Genomic DNA, 19,455 nt, shown 5'->3' with positions numbered 1-19,455 from the left:
AGTCAGCTCTTCAAAATACGTCAGTGGGGGATCATTTTCTGCAAGTGTGAGCACAAAAAATAATCTGAGATTCAAGTTGTTCCAGACAACAACAATCCGTCAATTATATATGTATATACATATATATATATATATATATATATATATATATATATTCAGTTTAGCCAGTTTCAATCAGAAAGAGGCAATGTGGAACCACAAATATGTTATTGCTTGGAACCATGGAGAGACTACTTCTTGGAACCTAGAGCACTTCAGATCGTGAAAATAAATATATATATATTTTACCTTAGTAAACAAAAGGTAAAGTTTACAACACTGTAACATAGGTGCTGCATTCCAGTCAGTGTGCAGCTGTCCAGTTTGACGGCTATGTGAGAGCATTTGGAGAGCGTGATAAGGGGTTCTCGCGCTCCATAACATGGGGACAACACTGGAAGTCTTCTGAAATGTGTATAGATTGTGAACTCAACCTATATTCAATCTGAAATGAGCCTGAATGGATGGTACGTTCGTAAACCGTTGTGTAACGGGAGATATTTTGCCATAGTTCAACAAAAAGATGCGCAAATTGCAGACCGCTGATGTTTTGTCTTATTTCTGACCTGGGCCTCTTCAAATCTAGGCTAAAAACCTACTTATTTAGGATTGCTTTTAATGGCCAGTAGTATGATGACACTTTTATCTTATTTTATCTTATTTGATTTTGTTGTATTCCATTGCTTTCACTGTTCTTTTATTGTTTTTATTTGTTTTTACTTATTCTTCTCTTTATTTATAACCTGCTGTAAAGCACGTTGGTACATCGTAACGATTGTCTGTAAAAATACATTTACATTTATGATCTTAAATAGTCTGCTAATACAACAAATGAAACAGCTTCCGTGTTGACTTCATCTAACTAAAATTGCCATTTGAGAGAATAAGCGCGTAAAAAAGCAAAAAATAAAAGGTAAACAGTCCCCTGGGTTGTCACTGTGCACAGTCCTGAGCGTCCCTTAAGCAGCCAGCTGAACACGTGTTCATGTTGTGCCGCGCTATTACATATGTGCGTGTGTGCGCGTGTTGGTGTGTGCGCGTGTGTGAGACAGAGAGAGTGTGTGGTTGCCCACAGTGGTGTGCTGCAGTCCGCTCCCTGCCGTAGTTGAGTAAACTACATGGACATTAGCGGGCGCAGCGGCACAACCACCGAGGCAGAGTGGATTAAAACAGCGTGCGTGTTGCGGAGAGCCACTCGATTAACAGCTGTGTAACCGAGTGAGAAATCCCGGAGTGTAATCACGACTCAGCTGCACCAGCTCGGAGCCACGAAACGGCATAGAGAGAAAGAAAAAAAAGCTCTTGGCAAACTCAGTAGTGCCGCGCATCGTGATTGTGTATCAGTCTGGCAGAGCTCGGCGGGAATGGCTTCATCTCCGTGCGGCAACAGTAACTTTGATTCCGGCCTGGAAATCAAAACTCGCTCGGTGGAGCAGACTCTTATTCCTCTAGTTTCGCAGGTGAGTACGCCGTAACCGTAAAACAAGACCCTTTGTTGTTATTTCAAAAAGCTCTCCAACTTTTACGACACACTTTGGCTGCACAGCTGTGTTCGGGCACATGAGGCTAACCCTTGTGTTTACCTGTTCGTGTGCAGACTGCGCGTTTAAAGCCCCGCGTGAGAAGAATTGGCAGAGTTGTTATTACACTGTAAATACACGGGTGTTGTTTTTTTACTCACACTGGCGACAGATTAGGGCCCACAACAACCGAGTAGGAATCACAAGTTGCACACTGCATAGACTGTTGTTTAAACCTGTAGAAGAGCATCCACACATTGATACGTGCGACATAGACTGCAGGCTACGTAGCCTACTGGCCAATTTCAACACATAGTTACTTTGAAAAAAAAAACAAGTAAAAGCCGGTTTACTGAAAGTAAAACTATTACCGAAAACGAGCAACCATAAAACACAATAAAACTATTATGATTTAAAAAAAATCCTTTTTTGTCCTGAGAAAATCATCTTGAAAAGTCTCCACTGTGGAAAAAAGCCATGAAAGCTTTTCCAGAAGTTGCCTGTCCAAAGCTGTGCTGTGACCTCCACTTCTCTCACGGGCCGCTTTGAGGCACGTGCTCTGTTTTACAATAAACACAAGAAAATGAAAGACCCACTTAAGGCCACTGCACTCTTTCAACAACTTCTCTCTTGTCCCAGCCTTTAAAGTATGGAGCCTAGGCCGATGAGTCATTTCATCATGTTATTAGTGCAGCAAAGGGGACTAAAACATTTGACACATTTTTAGGGGGTTTACTTTTCTTCTTATTTCAGTTTAATTTTAGGGAACAATTGATGCTGATTTTGGTTTTCCAAAGCTTCTGCTTTCTGATCGACTGACTCCACTGTTTCCAACATATTACAGAAAATAGGAAGTGAGTTGCTTCCCTGAATAGAGAAATAACCACCGGCCTTATACATGCTAATATCTTCTTGTTGTGCAGAAGGTTAAACGGGCAGAGAGCTGCAAATACTTTTTTTTCACTGCAAAGCAGTGAAAGAAAGAGAGGCACCTTACTGTTGGGTTACAGAGTGGAACAGGGTGGGGGTATGGGGGGCAGGCGGTGTCCATGACACTGTCCTCCCTCTTGTGTGCCCTGACAACTGGCTTCCTCCTACTCATTTCACTGGCTCATTTGTAAGATAAGGTCAACCTGTACTGAATGGATGAGTTAGTTATCAGAAAAGTACATCTGTTAGAGGCTGTGCTCTCTATGTGCGGTGTTCGTTTAGATTTTCACTCATTCATGGCCTCGTTAAAAAGCCAGATCAGAAGTTTGCAACTGAGAAATTACGGGTAAATCCCGTTAAAGTTATACTTGTGCTGCGAGTAGCCGTTATGTATATTTAATCTATTATGAAAACTGCTGTAATATTATTCAAAAATGTTTTCTTTTGTGACAGTATGGAGCACTTCCTCACGCTGAGAAAGACTGGCGGGGCTCCAGTGTACAGTATTGAAGAATGTGTTGTATGCTGTAATGGCATCCAACATATCACAGTTTATTGTTGACAAGTGGGCCTCAAGGACAATGTTTTCTAATTTTCTTTTTTTCCTCACAGTGAGACATGTCCCCATAGCAACAGAGCTGTACTGAAAGAAACCACATTTCCCAAGACCATCAATTGCAAATTGTTAGCTATTGTTGTTGTGATGTCATCAGGACATTACACTCAGTTGTTTAAAGCACTACTATGTAACATTTCTACCTTAAAATAACAGCTTGAAAAAAATTGTGCGGCTAGAATGAGTTTTAATATTACGATTGGCCTGTCTCCTATGCCCTTCGGGGGTCTGAGTTGGAAAAACTGCGCTATGTAACTTTGCTGGACCGGCCCGGGAGCTGAGCGGAAGTACTTCGACTTGCTTTCTGGCACACCTACCGCAAAAGCAAATAGACCCCTCTCACGCTCCCAGGTACATTTGATTACTCTTACCTTCTCAGTCGACATAGCTTGCACCTTCTGACTCCTCGCCGGTTCGTCAACAAACGTGAAACGTGAAAGCGAAAGGGTGTTGTATTTACGACAGTGTAACCGTACATTACCTCCAAGCCTGTAGGGGGAGCTCCATAGTGGGCTTTTTGAGAAGTTACATTGTATTACTTTAAGCGCTTTTCCACACACACTAAGCTTCATTAGAGCAAAAAAGAATGGATGGATGGAATAAGAGTGAATGAATTAAATAATTGTTTGATTGTTTATTAGATTAAATGGAATATCAGTGATATTGGGTATATTTTGCTCTTTGTTCATAGAGATGACAGAAGCTCATAGAAGCAGTGTGTAGAATGTAGTGCCCCCAAAATAAACACCCTGGCACAGTCTTCCTTTACAAATGTCTAGAAGTACTATGGTGACAACTTAAAACTCCCCAAAATCACGAATCCACCATTCTAGAGCCAATGTTTGGTTTGTCCCTCCTGGGGACAAATGGGAAAACAAATATTTCATAGCAATCTGTTTTCCCAAAATACACATTTTATATTTTTATTGATACACATGAGTTGTATGAAAGTTCATTTGATGTTCAGAATTTGGTGTGGTAACTGCAATGAAGAAATATAGTTGCAGTTTATTGAATAATCTAAACAAAATCAAATATTTGCAAGTTGCAACCTCTCTGTGTCAGTCGTCGGTCGAGAGACTGATGCTTAAACATGCTGTGGTGATACAATTACCACCTTAAAGTGTCCATTGTAGCTTAATCAGGATGGCTATGTGACATTTCTGAGAACTGGTGTTGCCCGACTTGGGTTTCAATTGAATTATTTTACTTAATGAAGCACAGTAGCTGCGTGGGCAGTGTTGTACAGCTTTTCTTCTTGAGGAGCTTCCTTTCTATTTATGTGGGCCTGCTCGTGTGCTATGGGGGTCATTAGATAACTATCGAGGAAAAAGATGAAAAAGCAGCGTCGGTGAGAAAAGTCGATGTTTGATAAGGTGTAATGTTGTGCACCTTCCCTTTCTTCTATTTTGAATCTCCTCTCCTTTCCTCTCGTCGTCCTGTCATGGTGTTGATATTCTCAGGCCTCTGTTATCAGCTTCACTCCCACCAGGCTGTAATTACAGGCTTGGGAGTCTCCCGGCCTCGCACTACTTACATACACACATACCAGAGCGATCTGCGCACGTTGTCCCACCCACATCTTTCCTTTTCATGCGTGTGTATTCACCTGTCATGCTGATTCTTTGTGTATGCATTTACTGTAGGTTTTAGAGACCCCTCCTAAGTGTCAGCTTTACTACCAATGTTAAAGCTGCTCTGGGTTTTTCCGATCTATTTTTAAATGTGTCGGAGTCCTGTTTTTATAATTGACCACTTGGGTGCTTTTGTGTTTTGGGTGCATCATTTAGAAGATTGATTTCTTCTTGAACTCATTTGCAAAACAGACAATGCAGGTGCTTTCCCTCATATTCGCCTATAGGCTTGCATTGAGGGTCCTGATGATAAGGCACATGAATCGCTCTGGTGGTGGTCAGAAATATTATGGGCATCACACAGAGAGCAGGGAAACAATGTAAATGTGTCTGCTGTTGTGAGTGTCCCACCTGTGATGTGGATTTTAACCAGCTGGAAGGCAGTTAGAAATAATCTTGCTGCTTTTTCCTTGAGATTTGACCCCTCTTTTAAAGGGGTGGTTAGTGAAATAACAGCTCTGTTCCTAGGCTTTTATAATTGAGGTGTGTCTGCCTATTAAACTCAGACTCGGTGGTCCTCATTGGAGAGGCGTGAAGGTGTTGTTCTTCGGCAAAGACGTGTGGGAATGAAAAGGAGTTCGGGAATAATATCTAAGACTTTGATCCATTTGGTGCACATTAAACACTTGTGACACCCTGGCCTTGTGATTACATAGCTCTGCTGTCTCAATCATTTTTCTTTAGGACTAAGCTGGAAGATTTTTCTACCATAATTGGGCCTGGAAAAATCCGTTTTCTGTCCAAATTTATTAGCATCGACTTTGTCATGCATCTAGAGTTTCTGTGTTGCTTGCAGTTTTGCCGTCTGAAGTGCAAAGCAGGCCTGCAATTAAAAAAAAGCTTTTCTGTGTTCATTTTGGAGCGCAAGCTGGATTGAAATGGCATGTTTATCATCCAAACATCATCATCCTCATCATTTTATGCAAAGGTTTCCACAATAAACAGAATGCTGACAGAAAAAACACTCGATAAACACAAATATAAAATTTAACAGGCCTGTAAGCATGGCTATCAGTCAGATTTTCATCCTTCACTGTGGAAATATTGGAAATGTCGCTTTATTGAGGCATTATTTCCCTCTTAATGTTCTTGGCCCTATGGTAGAGTGACATGACAAATGTCCAGGTAGTAAACTTTCTTTTTATACCCGGACAGAGAGGCAGTGCTGTTGCCATAAGCCATAACAGATCTGCTTCCTCCAGCCGTTTGATGATAATGAAGACAAATGAGTCCCTGGCATGAAACCATGTGAGGACTACACCATGCATGCATGTGCACACACACTTACACACCAAAGTGTTCTAACCTCATGAGAATGGGGCACAATAAGCCTTTATTGTGTGTATTAGAATGTGTGGGAAAAGGGTTGGAACTTGGGGGTTTCCATATGGTTTCTGTGTATTTTCGTCTGCATACTTAGTACCTTGCTCTTGTCTGAGTGACAGTTTGCTGATGAATGACAGAGACTGAACTATTCAGTGATGCCAGTGTTGTGGTTTCATGTTTTTCTGTCACCTTAGAAGCCTCAAAGACTCTGAGGCTTTGACCAACGACACATTTTCAGTGCAGTTCATTTTTCAGATGATGCAATTATCAAACAAGCCATTGTTTTGCTTATATGTTGACGTGTAATATAAATATTCATGTAACTGCAAATACATAAATATGTAGCTTAAAAGTATGTCGTTACACACGCTCATACACACTGACAGCAGGCCCAAAACACCTGTTGCTACTGATTATTAGTCTAGTTCTTGCATCATGTCATATCATTGTAGATGTGGATAAAGAAATAGGAACAAATGATGTGTCTTTGCCACGTGCTGCTGATAACAAAGCACTTATAGAAAACCTTCAAACGGAATCTTTACCAAATTGCTAAGTTGAAAGATGACAAGAAAGCCTGGATTTGATGGAAGCAAAAATACAAAAATGATGATGAACATGGCTCAGGGACATACAAGCGTTCCAACTGCTAAAAGGTTAAAGGTTATATTTGCCCCAGACTGCCTCTGAACGGTGTCTGAGGATTTGGATTCATTCACACCTGTAATTAGACGGTGTAAATGGCCCACAACGATGGTAAATCTCTGATGAGCATATCAGGAGCTCTGTAGAGTTAAGTCTCTTACCCAAAGACACTCTAACATGCCGAAAGTCAAAGACACTTTGGCATGTGGAGTACCTGAGCGTTAAAACACTCTCAGATCTTCTGATTTGGCATTTCGCGATGCCCAAACTATCATCCGAGCCACCAAAATTCCATAAACTTTCAGTGTCTATTCACAAAACATCCATAATCTACTTCAGAGTTTCATCTAACAGGTGGCATGGTGTTTGTTTTTTTGTTTTTTTTGCTTCAGTAGCACCCTTTCGGCCCTCCTCCCCTATTCCTTGTTTAAACATCAACTATGAATCTCAATGAGTCTGACTCATATCATTATTAGATAAATATGGGTCTGAGGCAAACCCTTGTGCAGTTACAGAGTGAATACAGTCAACAACCCTGCTTCATCAAGCTGAAATGAGATATAATTCCACTCAGCTCCCCGTTGTTTAGTAAAGCGGTTGTATTAGTCAGTCGACTTTGTCATTTCAGAGGATTCATCCTCTTTTTTTAAAAATTGCTCTCAGACCACTAAGCCACCCATCTTCACCATTTGTCGTATGCAGTTTTTTTGCATCACTTTGACACACACACGCACACAATTGCACACATAAACACACTTGAGGATAGGACTAATGGCCAGTGTTTAACCCTTTTACACCTCTCTTGCACGCTTCACACTATTGCTACCACGGGAGTCATTACAGATCGCTTTTTTCTTTAAGTGCCTATAAAAGGGTCTGTCTCACATGTCGATCCATTGACCTGTACTCGGCTGATTTACTCCCAGATGAGAGAAGGGTATATTTTTGTGTGTGTGAGGGAGTGTTGGCTCATGTTTGACTGAAACTTCCAAATAACCCAGCCTGGGGGAATCAGTCACCTAAAGAGAACAACAAAGATAACCTAATAGTGAAAAAAGCTTTTTCACTCTCTGGGATTTAAACAATTTTTTTTTAATGCTAAAGCCTATAGCAAAAGCTGCTTTTAAGTCTCTCAGCGACAGCCTCTGTCTCTGACCAAGACATGTACCGATGGCTTGAAAGCTGATTAAGTATTGATTAAACAACTGGTATTACCTTTGCTCACGTTGCTTGGAGTCTTCTGTTCTGTGTCAGCTGAAAATGGAGAGCATTGTTCCTGAGACCTCTGCCATAAAAATATGCTATTTTTTTTGTTTTATTCCACATTTTTTACATTAAAGAAACATTTATTTACCTCTGCACACCACTCTTGTTTCGTATCGACTGTCCGGCCTTTATCGGCCTGTGTTTACAGTTTATTGTTAGTTTATGTTGATGGTGATGCTCACTGGAAGCAAAAGCATTAACACTGAAACTCATACATAGGTTACACTTAATGTAAATAAGGTGATACTTATTCACAGTGATTAACAGTCACACAGGGGCCATCTGTGAACTAAAGAGGGACAGAACGCTGGTTTCCCTTCCAGTCTTTCTGCTACTTAACTGTATTGAGGTCAAATTTGATAAGATGTGAATCAATACAGTTTACAGACATGTATGCATGTATTCTTATTTGGCATCCTCCTCAGCACTGAAGGCACTTGGGCTGCAGAGATTTTAAGACAGAAAGAAACACAGGGTGTCTGTCACTGCATATGTTGTCAGGACAAATAAAACTGATGATTGACAAAGCACCATCTGCTGCCCAGAAAAGGACAGGTAAACATGTGTGTTTTTGGCGAGCAACTGTTTGTTTCCCAGTCCTTCCCCGTTGTTGTTTTCTTGGCTCGCCGCAGTAATAATCCTGGTGTCAGAACGCGACACTGATCATTGGCACTGTTGGAGATTAGTGCACAAATGATGCATAAACCTGCAGTGAGGAAATTATCCTGTACAAGTTTATGCAAAAATTACCAAGCCAATTCAATGGAGCTCGCTGTAGAGGTGGAGAACGGGCATAGGATGAATCCATTACACTTACCATCTGCGGATTCAGATCAGTTTCTTTAAAACTATGAAATAGGGCATTCGCGAAGATATGCTCTCCAAGCTGTCTTCTGCTTGACTCAGCATGTCGATTTTAATATATTACACCTTATATTTCGGCCTTGTACTTTATATGACTGGCCAATCCAATTCTTAAAGAGGTTATATTGTGATTTTTTTTCTCTTTTTTCCTAAGTGCATTGTGTACCTTTCTATTCATATGAAATGTCTGCATACTTAGAAAAAGGTCCACACCAGAATACACTGCACCTCAGCTGCATGCGAGCTGCCTCGCACTTCACCTGATTTGATTAATCAGAGCAGATTGGGGCTTTTCAAGATGAGGGCCTTTGAGAGACTGTTACTAAAATGAAGCATTTTAGACAGAGCGTGACAAGTGCTGTTAAAGCAGTAAAGAGTGGAAGAAAAACAGTATTTTTTTCCCCAAACAGTAGACCACTTAAACCTATTCTTATAGACCACCAAAATTCTAATTCAGTTTATGAACCTGCAAGTGCACATATAATGGGCTTTTTAACAACTTTCCTGATCACTTTAAAAGAACCTCTGAATCCCCCTGCTAGTTTTGTGATTTGCTATCTGGAAAATGTTTGGAACCCCTGGAGGACAAAATCTTCTTTGGCACTGGACAAATAGGCTTTTCTGATTGGAAAAGATTGATTTAATTGTTACATACATTCTTGAAGTAAAAAGTGTCTAGTGATGCTAAAGATATCTTTTAAGGTAATACAAAGCATCTGAGATTTGTCCCAAAGCTATCCAGAGACTGGGATCCAGGTGTTTGCTATCCTCAGAATCTCCTGCAGCACCAGCACTGGCTGCACCACAGAGGAATTCTTGTATGTGTTAATTGCTTTCTTCGAGCGTCTTTGAAACCCCCCCCCCCCCCCCCCCCCCCGATGATGAGTTCGTTTAAGGAGATGAAGTTCGACTTGACGGAACAATGTCTGTGTGAAGGACATCGAGAGTACAGAATACCAAGCAGTTTCTCATCTTTTTCAATTTAGAAAATCTGAAAAAATGTCAAAGCTGTTCAAAACTCAGTGATGGGCTGCAGCCAAGCCCAGCTACCAACCAAGGGGCGATCTCTCTTTTTTTTCCTTTTTTTTTCCTTGGGTCGCCTCAACTGTCAACTAGTTAAGTGTTATTGTGGAACCTTAGTGCTTTTGATGGCAGGCATTGCCAGTTCATGCATTTATGGTCGATTTTTTTACCCTCAGTGATGACAGCTGGTACATACGCCAAGATGATAAGGTATTGTTGAATTTTCTGGAAATTTAATAAATAAAAGTGTCACTGTGCCTTGTACGGTGCTTGCATTTTCAGTGATTACAGGTTTAGGTAGTCTCACAGGATTCTTTTGCTTTATGAGGTGAATTTAGGGTGTTGGTGTGAGGAAGTATCAGTCTGTAAGATGCTGTAACACCTCTTTTGTATGCCTTCCGCCCCTCCCCTGTTCCTCTGTCCAATTTCCTGCTTTAGTTTTCCTGTCACACACACATCTTGCGCTCTTTCTGTTTAATTCTGTCTTCAACCTTTGTTTCTCCTCATCTTTCTCCACTTAAACCTCTGCTTTCTCACTTTTAATCTCCACGTCTCCGGTGAGTTCCCTGTCCCTCTATCACATAATTAATTAGGCAGCCAACTGAAAAGCTTGCCAGAGGCTACAAGTAGTGCACAAAGTTGAGAAGCTCAGCCTTACAATTTCTCTTTGGATCCTTTCCCTTTTCTTCCCTGCTGTAAACTGAGACATATTCCTCAGCCTTGCACCTATTCTGAAGAACAGTGATGGGAATAACACGTAACCAGCTGGGCCCGGATGCCCCTTTCTTTGACAGAGAATAAACAAAAGTGAATATGACCGCAGTATTCTTTACATCCTTTGTTTGATTGTCACATATCTTTCAGTCGAAATGTGTTATGAAGCCAATGTAGTGTTCAGAGTAGAACAGTGAAGAGATATGATCTGAAACAGTGTGAAAATACTGCTCAATACTGATAAGATTGCCAAGATGTGGTATTCTAAACAAATCCAGTTTTGGACTCAAATGTTTTGCAGAACGGAGTTGCATTTAAAGTGCCCAGATTTTCTCAGTCTCTTTCAAAGTTATGCACATGTATATATATAAATATATATATATATGTATACACATGTGTACAAATAAAACAGCGTTCTGAGCACTCTTTAGAACATCCCATTTCATGAAGCAGTTTTGCCTGTTAAGATTCTTTGCATAATGTTCTTTGCTTTGAAAGTCAGCGAAGCATAAAGATGAAGACATTTGTATCATTGGTGTAGTTTAAATTGGCCCCAAAAACAGTATCAGCCATAGATTCAGCCTTTCGCAGATACGTTTCTCCTTTCATTCATCTTCAGTGTCCTTCATCAAAAGCAGTAAAATAACTGATACCTTGGCCTATCAGTATGGGGACGGTGTCCTCATCTTGTCACTGTTTTCTGGATGACTGGAGCCAGTGGGTGACAGCTGGGGGCCAGACAGCCAGGAAACACAGCCCAGTGTGTGCTTAATGACTCATACTCAGTGCCCACACTTATAAATAAGTTAAAGTTACTTACCCTCTATAAATAAAGTTCTGGTTGTTTAGGATATTTCAATTGGTTTTTTGTCCGGCCGGCTGAAAGGAGCTTTTGAGGTGCAAAGGATATAAAACTCTCACTCGTGCTCAGTGTGGGAGTTCCTGCTTGAGACCAAACAAGTATTCCTTATCAGTGGGACCATAATTCTGTTGGTCACTTCTTGTATATTTGGTGGCTATGGGTACTTGTTTTTCAGTGAACAGTGCCCATATAGAACTTCACCCTCTTAAAGACATAGGTATGTGTCATGTAGTGAAAGCACATTCCCTAAGCCTTCTATGAATGTATTAGAGAGTCTGTGTGTGTGCCACAACACAGGCCATTATGCAGTCAGAAGTCAGGGGGGCTGCATTCCTTCCAGGGCTCGTGTTTCAAGCTCCGACAATGTGCAGGGGGTGTGTGTAGTGTCTAAAATTGTGTCTGTGTACCCGTTATAGGGGTATCAAGACTGGGGTCAAAAGTCAAAGTCCCAAAGGGTGAGACTCTCAGGCGCTCTGCAGTGGCTGGTATGTATGAGTTAGTGTGTTACCCTCCAAGGAATTGTACATCACCTCATCTTAGCTTGCTTACCACTTTCATCATGGAATCTTCCTGCTCGGCCACTCTCCCTCTGCATAGAGGGTTCTGATGTCTGTTTCATCGATGTACATATGCAGTCATTCACTTTTTAAAGTCCCTCTCCTTTCAAATGTCAAACACTCTCAGAAGTCTTTTTTGGTTTTGTTGACTAAATTCAAACCTGACCTCTATCCATCTCCTTCCTTTCATCTGGAAAGATGTTTTAGGGTTTCAAAAGTTGAAAGGCAAGAATCCTGGAGCTTAGCTGGAGTGGACTTTATTAGATTTGTTCCTTAATTGGCGCCTTACAAAGAAAACACCGTTTCCTAGGTCTTTTGGCCTCTTCATGCAACATAAACTTTATTAGATATTTAGAAGGAAGCACCTTCATTTGCCAGGTGTGTGTCCACAGCCATTCTTTCTTTCCCTGCAAACATGCTATCACTGAGGGCCTGTCACAGAGCCTGGTTAAGCCACTTTCACACACCGTTCACCGCACACCATTATTTGTCCATTACTTGTAATTACCCATCATGATGACTGATGGAATGTTTTCGAGCCGAGTTGGCAAGCAGTTAGGATTATCCTGTTGAGGACTTTATACAATTACCCAGCCATTAAACACAGCTCTGCATGAGGACAACCTGGGTAGAGGTTTGGCGGGGGGGGGGGGGCATTGCTCGTGGCTCGGTTGAATTAGTTGCACCTCAAAGTTGCATAAGGTAGCCTGCTGTTGTCACGCTATGCTGCGTTCAAAAAAAGACACTCAAGGACAAATGTTTGAGCTGTGGCTGCTGCTTTGTCTCTGTGATCAGCAGCCAAGTCCTTATCGTCAGAGTTTGAGAATTCCGAACATGGCGTTTTGCTTACAGAATGTTACTTGGCAAGGCTTGTTATACAAACTCAGGTGATGATGATGAGTATCGGCAAGTCTCATAATTGTTTTGAATTGTACTCGTGGTTTCGTCTGAATCACGTTGGATGATGTGGACGAGTTTCTTTGATTTACAGTTTTAACTCTTGGAAGGTTACACAAGCGCTCATCAATCCCACTGAGATCAGTGAAGAGCAGAACCAAGAATTTACAGTTGAGGCTCATCGGGAGCTACATTACAACTTTCATATTTCGTTTTAACACAAAGAAATCACGAAGGTGACAAACGAGCTTCTGGGCCAGATAATAAGAACAAAGTAGAAACGGTGCTCAAGGCCACGTTAGGTTTTTTTTTTTTTTTTTTCCAGGTCCAAACATTTCAGAGAAAAAAGAAAACAGCTTATGTAAATTTTCTTTAAGGTGTTTCATCTCTCAAGGTGAAACGGATTTAAATTATTCAACTTATTTAAAAAAATTTAAAAACGTGTTTCCATTGCTGACTTTCTGCAGTTTGGCTGCTCTTATTCCAACTACACGTTACTATTCATCATTACATTGTAGGGCTTCGTTACACTAAAATATTTTCTGTTTATTTCTTTTACTTCATCCTTTCCTGGAATTCAAATACTTTCCTATGTTCAGATAATTTGTCTCTTGCAGAGCTGCTCATCCTATTTGATCGATGCCATGAAACACCATCAGATGAAGCATGCAGACCTGGGCCATGCTGTTTAGGAGTATGAAGCTTTTCCTTAAATGTTGTCAGCAGTTGAATCTGACTGAAGGGAGACCTCACCTGTAGATGCCCCTAGGTGATATTTTTCTTTGGTGCTTTTCTGTTTTTGTTACATTTGGCTGCCAGATTAAACAACTGGCATATCCTTGTTAAAAGTGTTTCAGGGAAACTCGTGACGTCAATATAGAATAACCTGCTCTTCAGCGGAACAAAGAGGCCAGTGTTGTCTGAAGAACTCTGTCATGCATACAGTGTACATTTCCAAATGAGTGGAATCTCTTCTGTATTACCCTGCTGCTCGGGGTAGAGATGTCTTTGATATTGCATCTTGAATGTTTTGCAAAAAACTTGCTCAGATGAAAAAATGCCCGTGCTGTCAAGCTGCCAGTCGTGGTTTCACTATGTAAAGTCATATCCACTGAAAAGCTGTCAAACAAGCTGACATCACTTGCTTCATATTAGGATTTGCCTCCTAGCTAGTTTCACTAGGGTTTTGAGGCATTATACAGAATCTTTTTCATACATGCACGGCTACGGTTATTCAATCCCTCTGAAATGTATTCATGCCTTTGGTTGTCAGTTGATGGCAGCTTTAAAGGATAAGACCGGTTTTTTGACATTGGGCCCTTGATTTCACATTATAACATGATGTTCTACTCACCCCTGCTTGTTGTTGGTCATTTGGAGCTGTTCCGAAGATATTCGCGAGGCGTCTGGCTGCTCTCTTGAGATATTCGGCCATGAAACGGTTTCCTATGGGCAAGCTTATACAGGCACAAACTATGCTGTTTATAATTTATTAATTACTCTACACTAGCACTGATAACGTGGAGGTGCGTCGCTTTCCCTGCATTGTGTTTAGCTCAAAACAAGAAAATACTGATCTGAACTGCAAAATCAGAGGTGATCATTGGAGAATACAGCTATTCTAAAATCCTAAACAGTCCATAAAACTAGGAAATTTAACCCTCCCTCTCCCACCAAGAGCTTCAAATATTACAGATAAGTTATGTTCATAAAGTGATAATTCTTGGCGGTGTGTTTTTAACTCTTTTAAAACTCACTATTGTTCCATTAGCTACTGTAAAGGTTTTAAAGCAAAACAAGGTCACGAACCGCAGCATTGGTTTGTGCCTTGGTCTGGTGCTCTGCAAACAGAAGAGATCAATTCTATCTGATTCCCCTCTCATCTTAGTTAACCTTGGATTGTGGTTAACAGGGGGAAAATTGATCACAGCCATGTTGTTTGTTCACCGTCCAGCAATGACAACAGAGTCAGAGTTCATTTTCACTCTTGCTGTCTCATCTGCTCTATCCGCAGAGTCACTCATAACTGAAAGAGAGCAATTGTATTAAAAGTTTGGAGGTAAAGCAGACTTGACTGGGGAAAAGCTCTTTGTTTCCTCAGCAGCTCCTCTTAGTCATGCTTTCTGTTATTCTCAGTCTCAGCCGAAAACACCCTCTTTCCTTATTTACTGCATGTACTGCACCATTCTCCTGACTATCTCTCCATCACAGATGCTCGTCTGTTTTTCTCCCAGGTTTATCATTCACTCTTATCAGCCTCTGGTTCCTCAAGGCTTCCTGCACCTCATATCAGCCTGAGTGATGTACTGTAGCAGTGCTTTGCTATCAAGAAAGATTATGTGTTACTGTCAGTGTGTTCACTGACAAACCAGGTCAGCATGGTCTCATTTCTCGCATGCGCTATTTTGACCTTCTTCTTTAAGTTTGCCTTCAATACCCATGTCCACCAAATAATTGGTATGTTTTTTCTTATCCAGTGAAAGACAACTGCTTTAATAATGACTGCATTTTTCGGGCTTGTCAAATTTTGTCATATACACAAACTGCCACGAGCGGAGGTCAGAGTGACTCTAGAGAGCTTTCTGCTCACCAAACACAGAGGGCCCACTTAAGACTTGATGGATTTTTCACATTATTTTTAACAGTGATGGAGTACCAGGTGGCACACGTCCCTCTCTGATTTACTTTGAGTTTCTTACTTCCTGAGCACAAACGCCACCCCACTACAGCCCTTGCATGTGAGTCGGCACAAAGTACTTCATGCGAAACAATCCCAAAAATGGAATCTGAAAAAAATGAGCTGAGTTTAGCGGTTTGTCCTCTGAGTGCCAGCTTTGCATTCCCTTCCATTGTTTTGCCGTCTCTGCTGACACATGTACAGCCAGAGTTGCTTGACTGTGAGACTGCTGCGTTGCCCCTCACAATCCCAGCAGCTGCTAAAGAAGTAACTGAACATCTAAACAGATTCATAATGTTTTGTTACTGATTTATGTGCCCTTCAACGAGCATATCTGTTGATATTTTTTCTGAAGATTTGAGTTCAAGCTGCACTGCCAGCATTAGGAATATTTTCAGACCCGTCGTTTAATTTCTCTAAGTGCTTTGTCCGGTGAAACATATCTGCAATTTTTCATTGTATTCAAGAGGTTCTTTGGTGAGTCAGCTAGTCTGGCCAAGCTTGAGTTCATTAACACAAAAAAACGATGATGCCCGCTGCGGCTCTTGGTGTTGTGTCGTGGTGCGACAGAGGCTTGAAAAGCGCACAGCGTCTGACGCGCTGATCCGTACAAGGAAACCTTTCAGTTGACTACTCAAGGGTTAGATGCCACCTCAGCTTTAGTGGAAAAGTCCTGGAGTGTCTGAGAAACGTTTCACTGAGACGAGAGCTTTTATGGCAGTGTGACCTCTATAATGTAGAACTGTACCAGAATGATGATTAAAGATTTGTTGGCGATTGCAGATTTGTTGCTTTTGTAGAGTAAAATAGCTGATTTTCTCAGCATAAATTTAAACTCCTGTTAATTCTTTTTTTCATTTTACAGTGAAGAACAATAGACTGTACAAGTGACAGACAAAGCCATCCGCTGACATAAAGCTGATGTGGAAGTGTAATATAACCAATCGCCACTTAGTGCAGACTTTGAAATGATGCATAGTCAATGCATTTTATTTGGCACAAACCTTTATGGTATCATGAACTATACTCACTCCTAATCGGTGGGCTGGTGGTCATTAATGAGATTATTCTATAATTCCATAGATATAAGAAAACCTATTTTTGCCCAGTCTAGCACCAGCTCCACCCTCTTTTCTGATCATGGTAATTTCTAACTCCAAAAAGGACCAAGATGGCAACAACCAATTGATGGTCCCAAACTTGAGGTTTAAAAGGGCAGTTCACAAATCACTGAGTGAAGTCATGGTGACTATATGATTCTTACGCATAGTCCAGAGAGTCAATTTGGTCTATGTTAGTTGATAATGTCCTCCAGAATGAAAAGATTAGATAACTTCTTTGTGTTTGCAAACGTGTCTGCTGAGTTTGTTGCATCACACAGAGATGGAAAATGTCTTAAATGGTCAGCCAAAAAAGGAAAAATGAATAATTTAAAATTGTTTATTTTTTTAATAAAGCCCTTGTCAGGTACAAAGTGGCTTCAATAAATGCATACATATATACATACATACATAAGTACATTCAAGCACAGAAGTGAACATACACCTAAGTAAAGGATGAAAAAAGATAGAAAATGAAAAGTGAGTGGAACTATATAAGCTATCCGCGCAGTTTGTTTAGTATGACAGAGGAGATGCTGAGAACATGCAGGTCATGGCTGAGGTAAGGCATCACCTCAGGGTGCTCTGTATCTGAAGCTGACCCCCACAGTACGTTCCATGGTTGTATCCCCAGGTACACCGGAGAAGGGGCATGTGAACAGATGAGACAGCCAAAGCGAATTTGACCCAGCATTTAATCTGTGTTCAAGGTAGATCTCTCCCTCTCTCTGTCTGACCCTTTCTTTGACTTTCTTTTGTTTTTCTCTGTCTCACCGTCTCTCTCTACCTCCCTCCCTCCTTTTATCCAGAGAATTACATAAGCAAAGAGGAATGAAAAGATATATTGTGTTCTGGTGAATGCAAGCCGTGTGTTTGTGTTTCAGTTGGAAGTCATTTTCTCTACTCTGCCACCATGCAGCTATCACATAGATCGCAGCCTTGGCATTCTACACTGGCCAGTAACTAGCATCATATCTACAAAATCTGTCCATATGAGTTCAACCTATCACATGAACCACTCACAAAGCTTACCTCTACAACATAAATAATATAAAAAGATCAGGATGCCATTTTAAGATCCATACTCTTACAAACAGCTTGACTCACTTGTAAAAAATGGAACAGTGGAGCTTAGCCTAGTGAAACTGCACTGCACATACTGAGCTGCCTCATCGTAGTGGCACAAAGTTTCGAAGTGTTGCCCAGGTTTCCAATGTGTGTCCTCTAACACAGCTTTGATAGCAGTGCCTCAATGCTGGTTCTTTCCGTGCAGCACAACAGTGGTTGCTCACAGTGCGGAAGAAGAGTCATTTCACCATGTCTGGAGATGAAACTTTGATAATTTCATGTCATTATGGTAACTCGGGATTTTCAGCGTAGTTAAAAATTCTCAAAAGGCACCAATGCACACACTGAACTATTGTTAACAGGTTTTGTGCCAAAAGCCACAAATAGAAACAGCAGGGTAATTAGCATAAAAACAACAACAGTCATTAATGTACAGTCTTTTTTGTTTTTATGCTGGGGGGACAATACCTTAACCAATTTTACAACCGCCAACATTTGTTAACACCAAGGAAGCAAGTCTGTTTGAATAATTAATATCTTTTAGATATTTTTTTTTATATGCACATTTTTGTATTACTTTTTCAGATTTTATTATTCTACAACACTCATTTAGCTATTAGGTCTGAGATGTTGTGTGGCCCTTAGCTGGGGACGCAGCTCCTCTCCCTGCCAGTGGTCAGATTTTGTAAACCTGTATGTCGGTGGAACAGAAACATGTAATTAAGCCAGTATTTATGTATGCCAAGTGGCTGCATAAAATGCTGACGTGCATTTTTGAGGCACCAACAGAGCCTACAGAGATCTGTGCTCAGTCATTTATCCAAATTTTACAAACTGTAAAACAAAACAGAAAGGACTTACAGGGAAAAAAAAGCTGGTATTTGTCTATTTTTCCCTCATTTAATTGATAAAAAAAATGTTATCGGGAACATTGCTAATTTGAAAAGGACAAAATAAAGTTTTCAGAAACCATTAACAGTTATATATATCTAACAAGTACAAGAAAGTAATTGGTTTATTTGTGCTGACTATATGAAACTGTAATTCTTTGAGTAAAATGCCTGCAAAGTTTTGTTGTTCAGTCACAGAAGAGAAATGATCTAATAACACTTATGGACCAGTGTCCCTCTTGAGTGGATGATTGCACACACTGACACTGGGAGACAGCTAGTTATTATTCTCAGTGAAAACCTCTTTTGCTGATCGTTGCTGTGAATTCTGTCTGCCTGTCCACTCATTCAAATGTCATCTCTGATTGCTGAACCCAAGCTTGAAGGCCAAATACTGCCCTTTTCCTTACACATCTCCAGTGGGGCAAAGTCTGATGGAAATCCGAGCTCATTTAACTTCTCATCTTGTATTTCGTTCTCGTCTTCTTTACTGTATGAGGTCTACTTTTTGTTTGCCCAAGAGCCTCATTACACCCCCACATCGCTGTCTGTCTCCATCAGCGTCCACACATAACCGTCTGTCTCACTGCATGTTTGTTGGCATACATGAGCGAGTGGGCTAAAGTTCACGTCATGGGTGCGTCCTCTGATTCGTAGTCTTTGTCACATGTCCCCCACTTCTTCGGCCCATCTTGTTTGCCGTGTCTGTCCACCTTTCAGACTTAAATCAAACAAAGGAACTGGTTTAGTGTGCAGCAGGCTTACCAGCTTTAAGCAATGTGACACATTAGAGAGCATGACAAAAAAAACAGAAACAAAGCACAGCT

General features: G+C 40.9%; 1 protein-coding gene across 1 annotated transcript in view; it reads left to right on the top strand.

Moving 5' to 3' along the window:
• Nucleotides 1-1,096: 1,096 nt before the first annotated feature.
• Nucleotides 1,097-19,455, top strand: part of ctnnal1 (catenin (cadherin-associated protein), alpha-like 1) — a 55,701-nt gene continuing 37,342 nt past the window's right edge. The window contains exon 1 of the mRNA XM_075449468.1: nt 1,097-1,499. Within this exon, the coding sequence (XP_075305583.1) occupies nt 1,404-1,499 (96 nt within the window). The 5' untranslated portion in view covers nt 1,097-1,403. The remainder of the gene's footprint in view (nt 1,500-19,455) is intronic.

Source organism: Odontesthes bonariensis, chromosome 18, assembly GCF_027942865.1.
Source record: "Odontesthes bonariensis isolate fOdoBon6 chromosome 18, fOdoBon6.hap1, whole genome shotgun sequence".
Lineage (NCBI taxonomy): Eukaryota > Metazoa > Chordata > Actinopteri > Atheriniformes > Atherinopsidae > Odontesthes > Odontesthes bonariensis.
The sequence above is the reverse complement of the archived record's forward strand: the minus strand, read 5'-3'. Positions and strand labels throughout refer to the sequence as shown.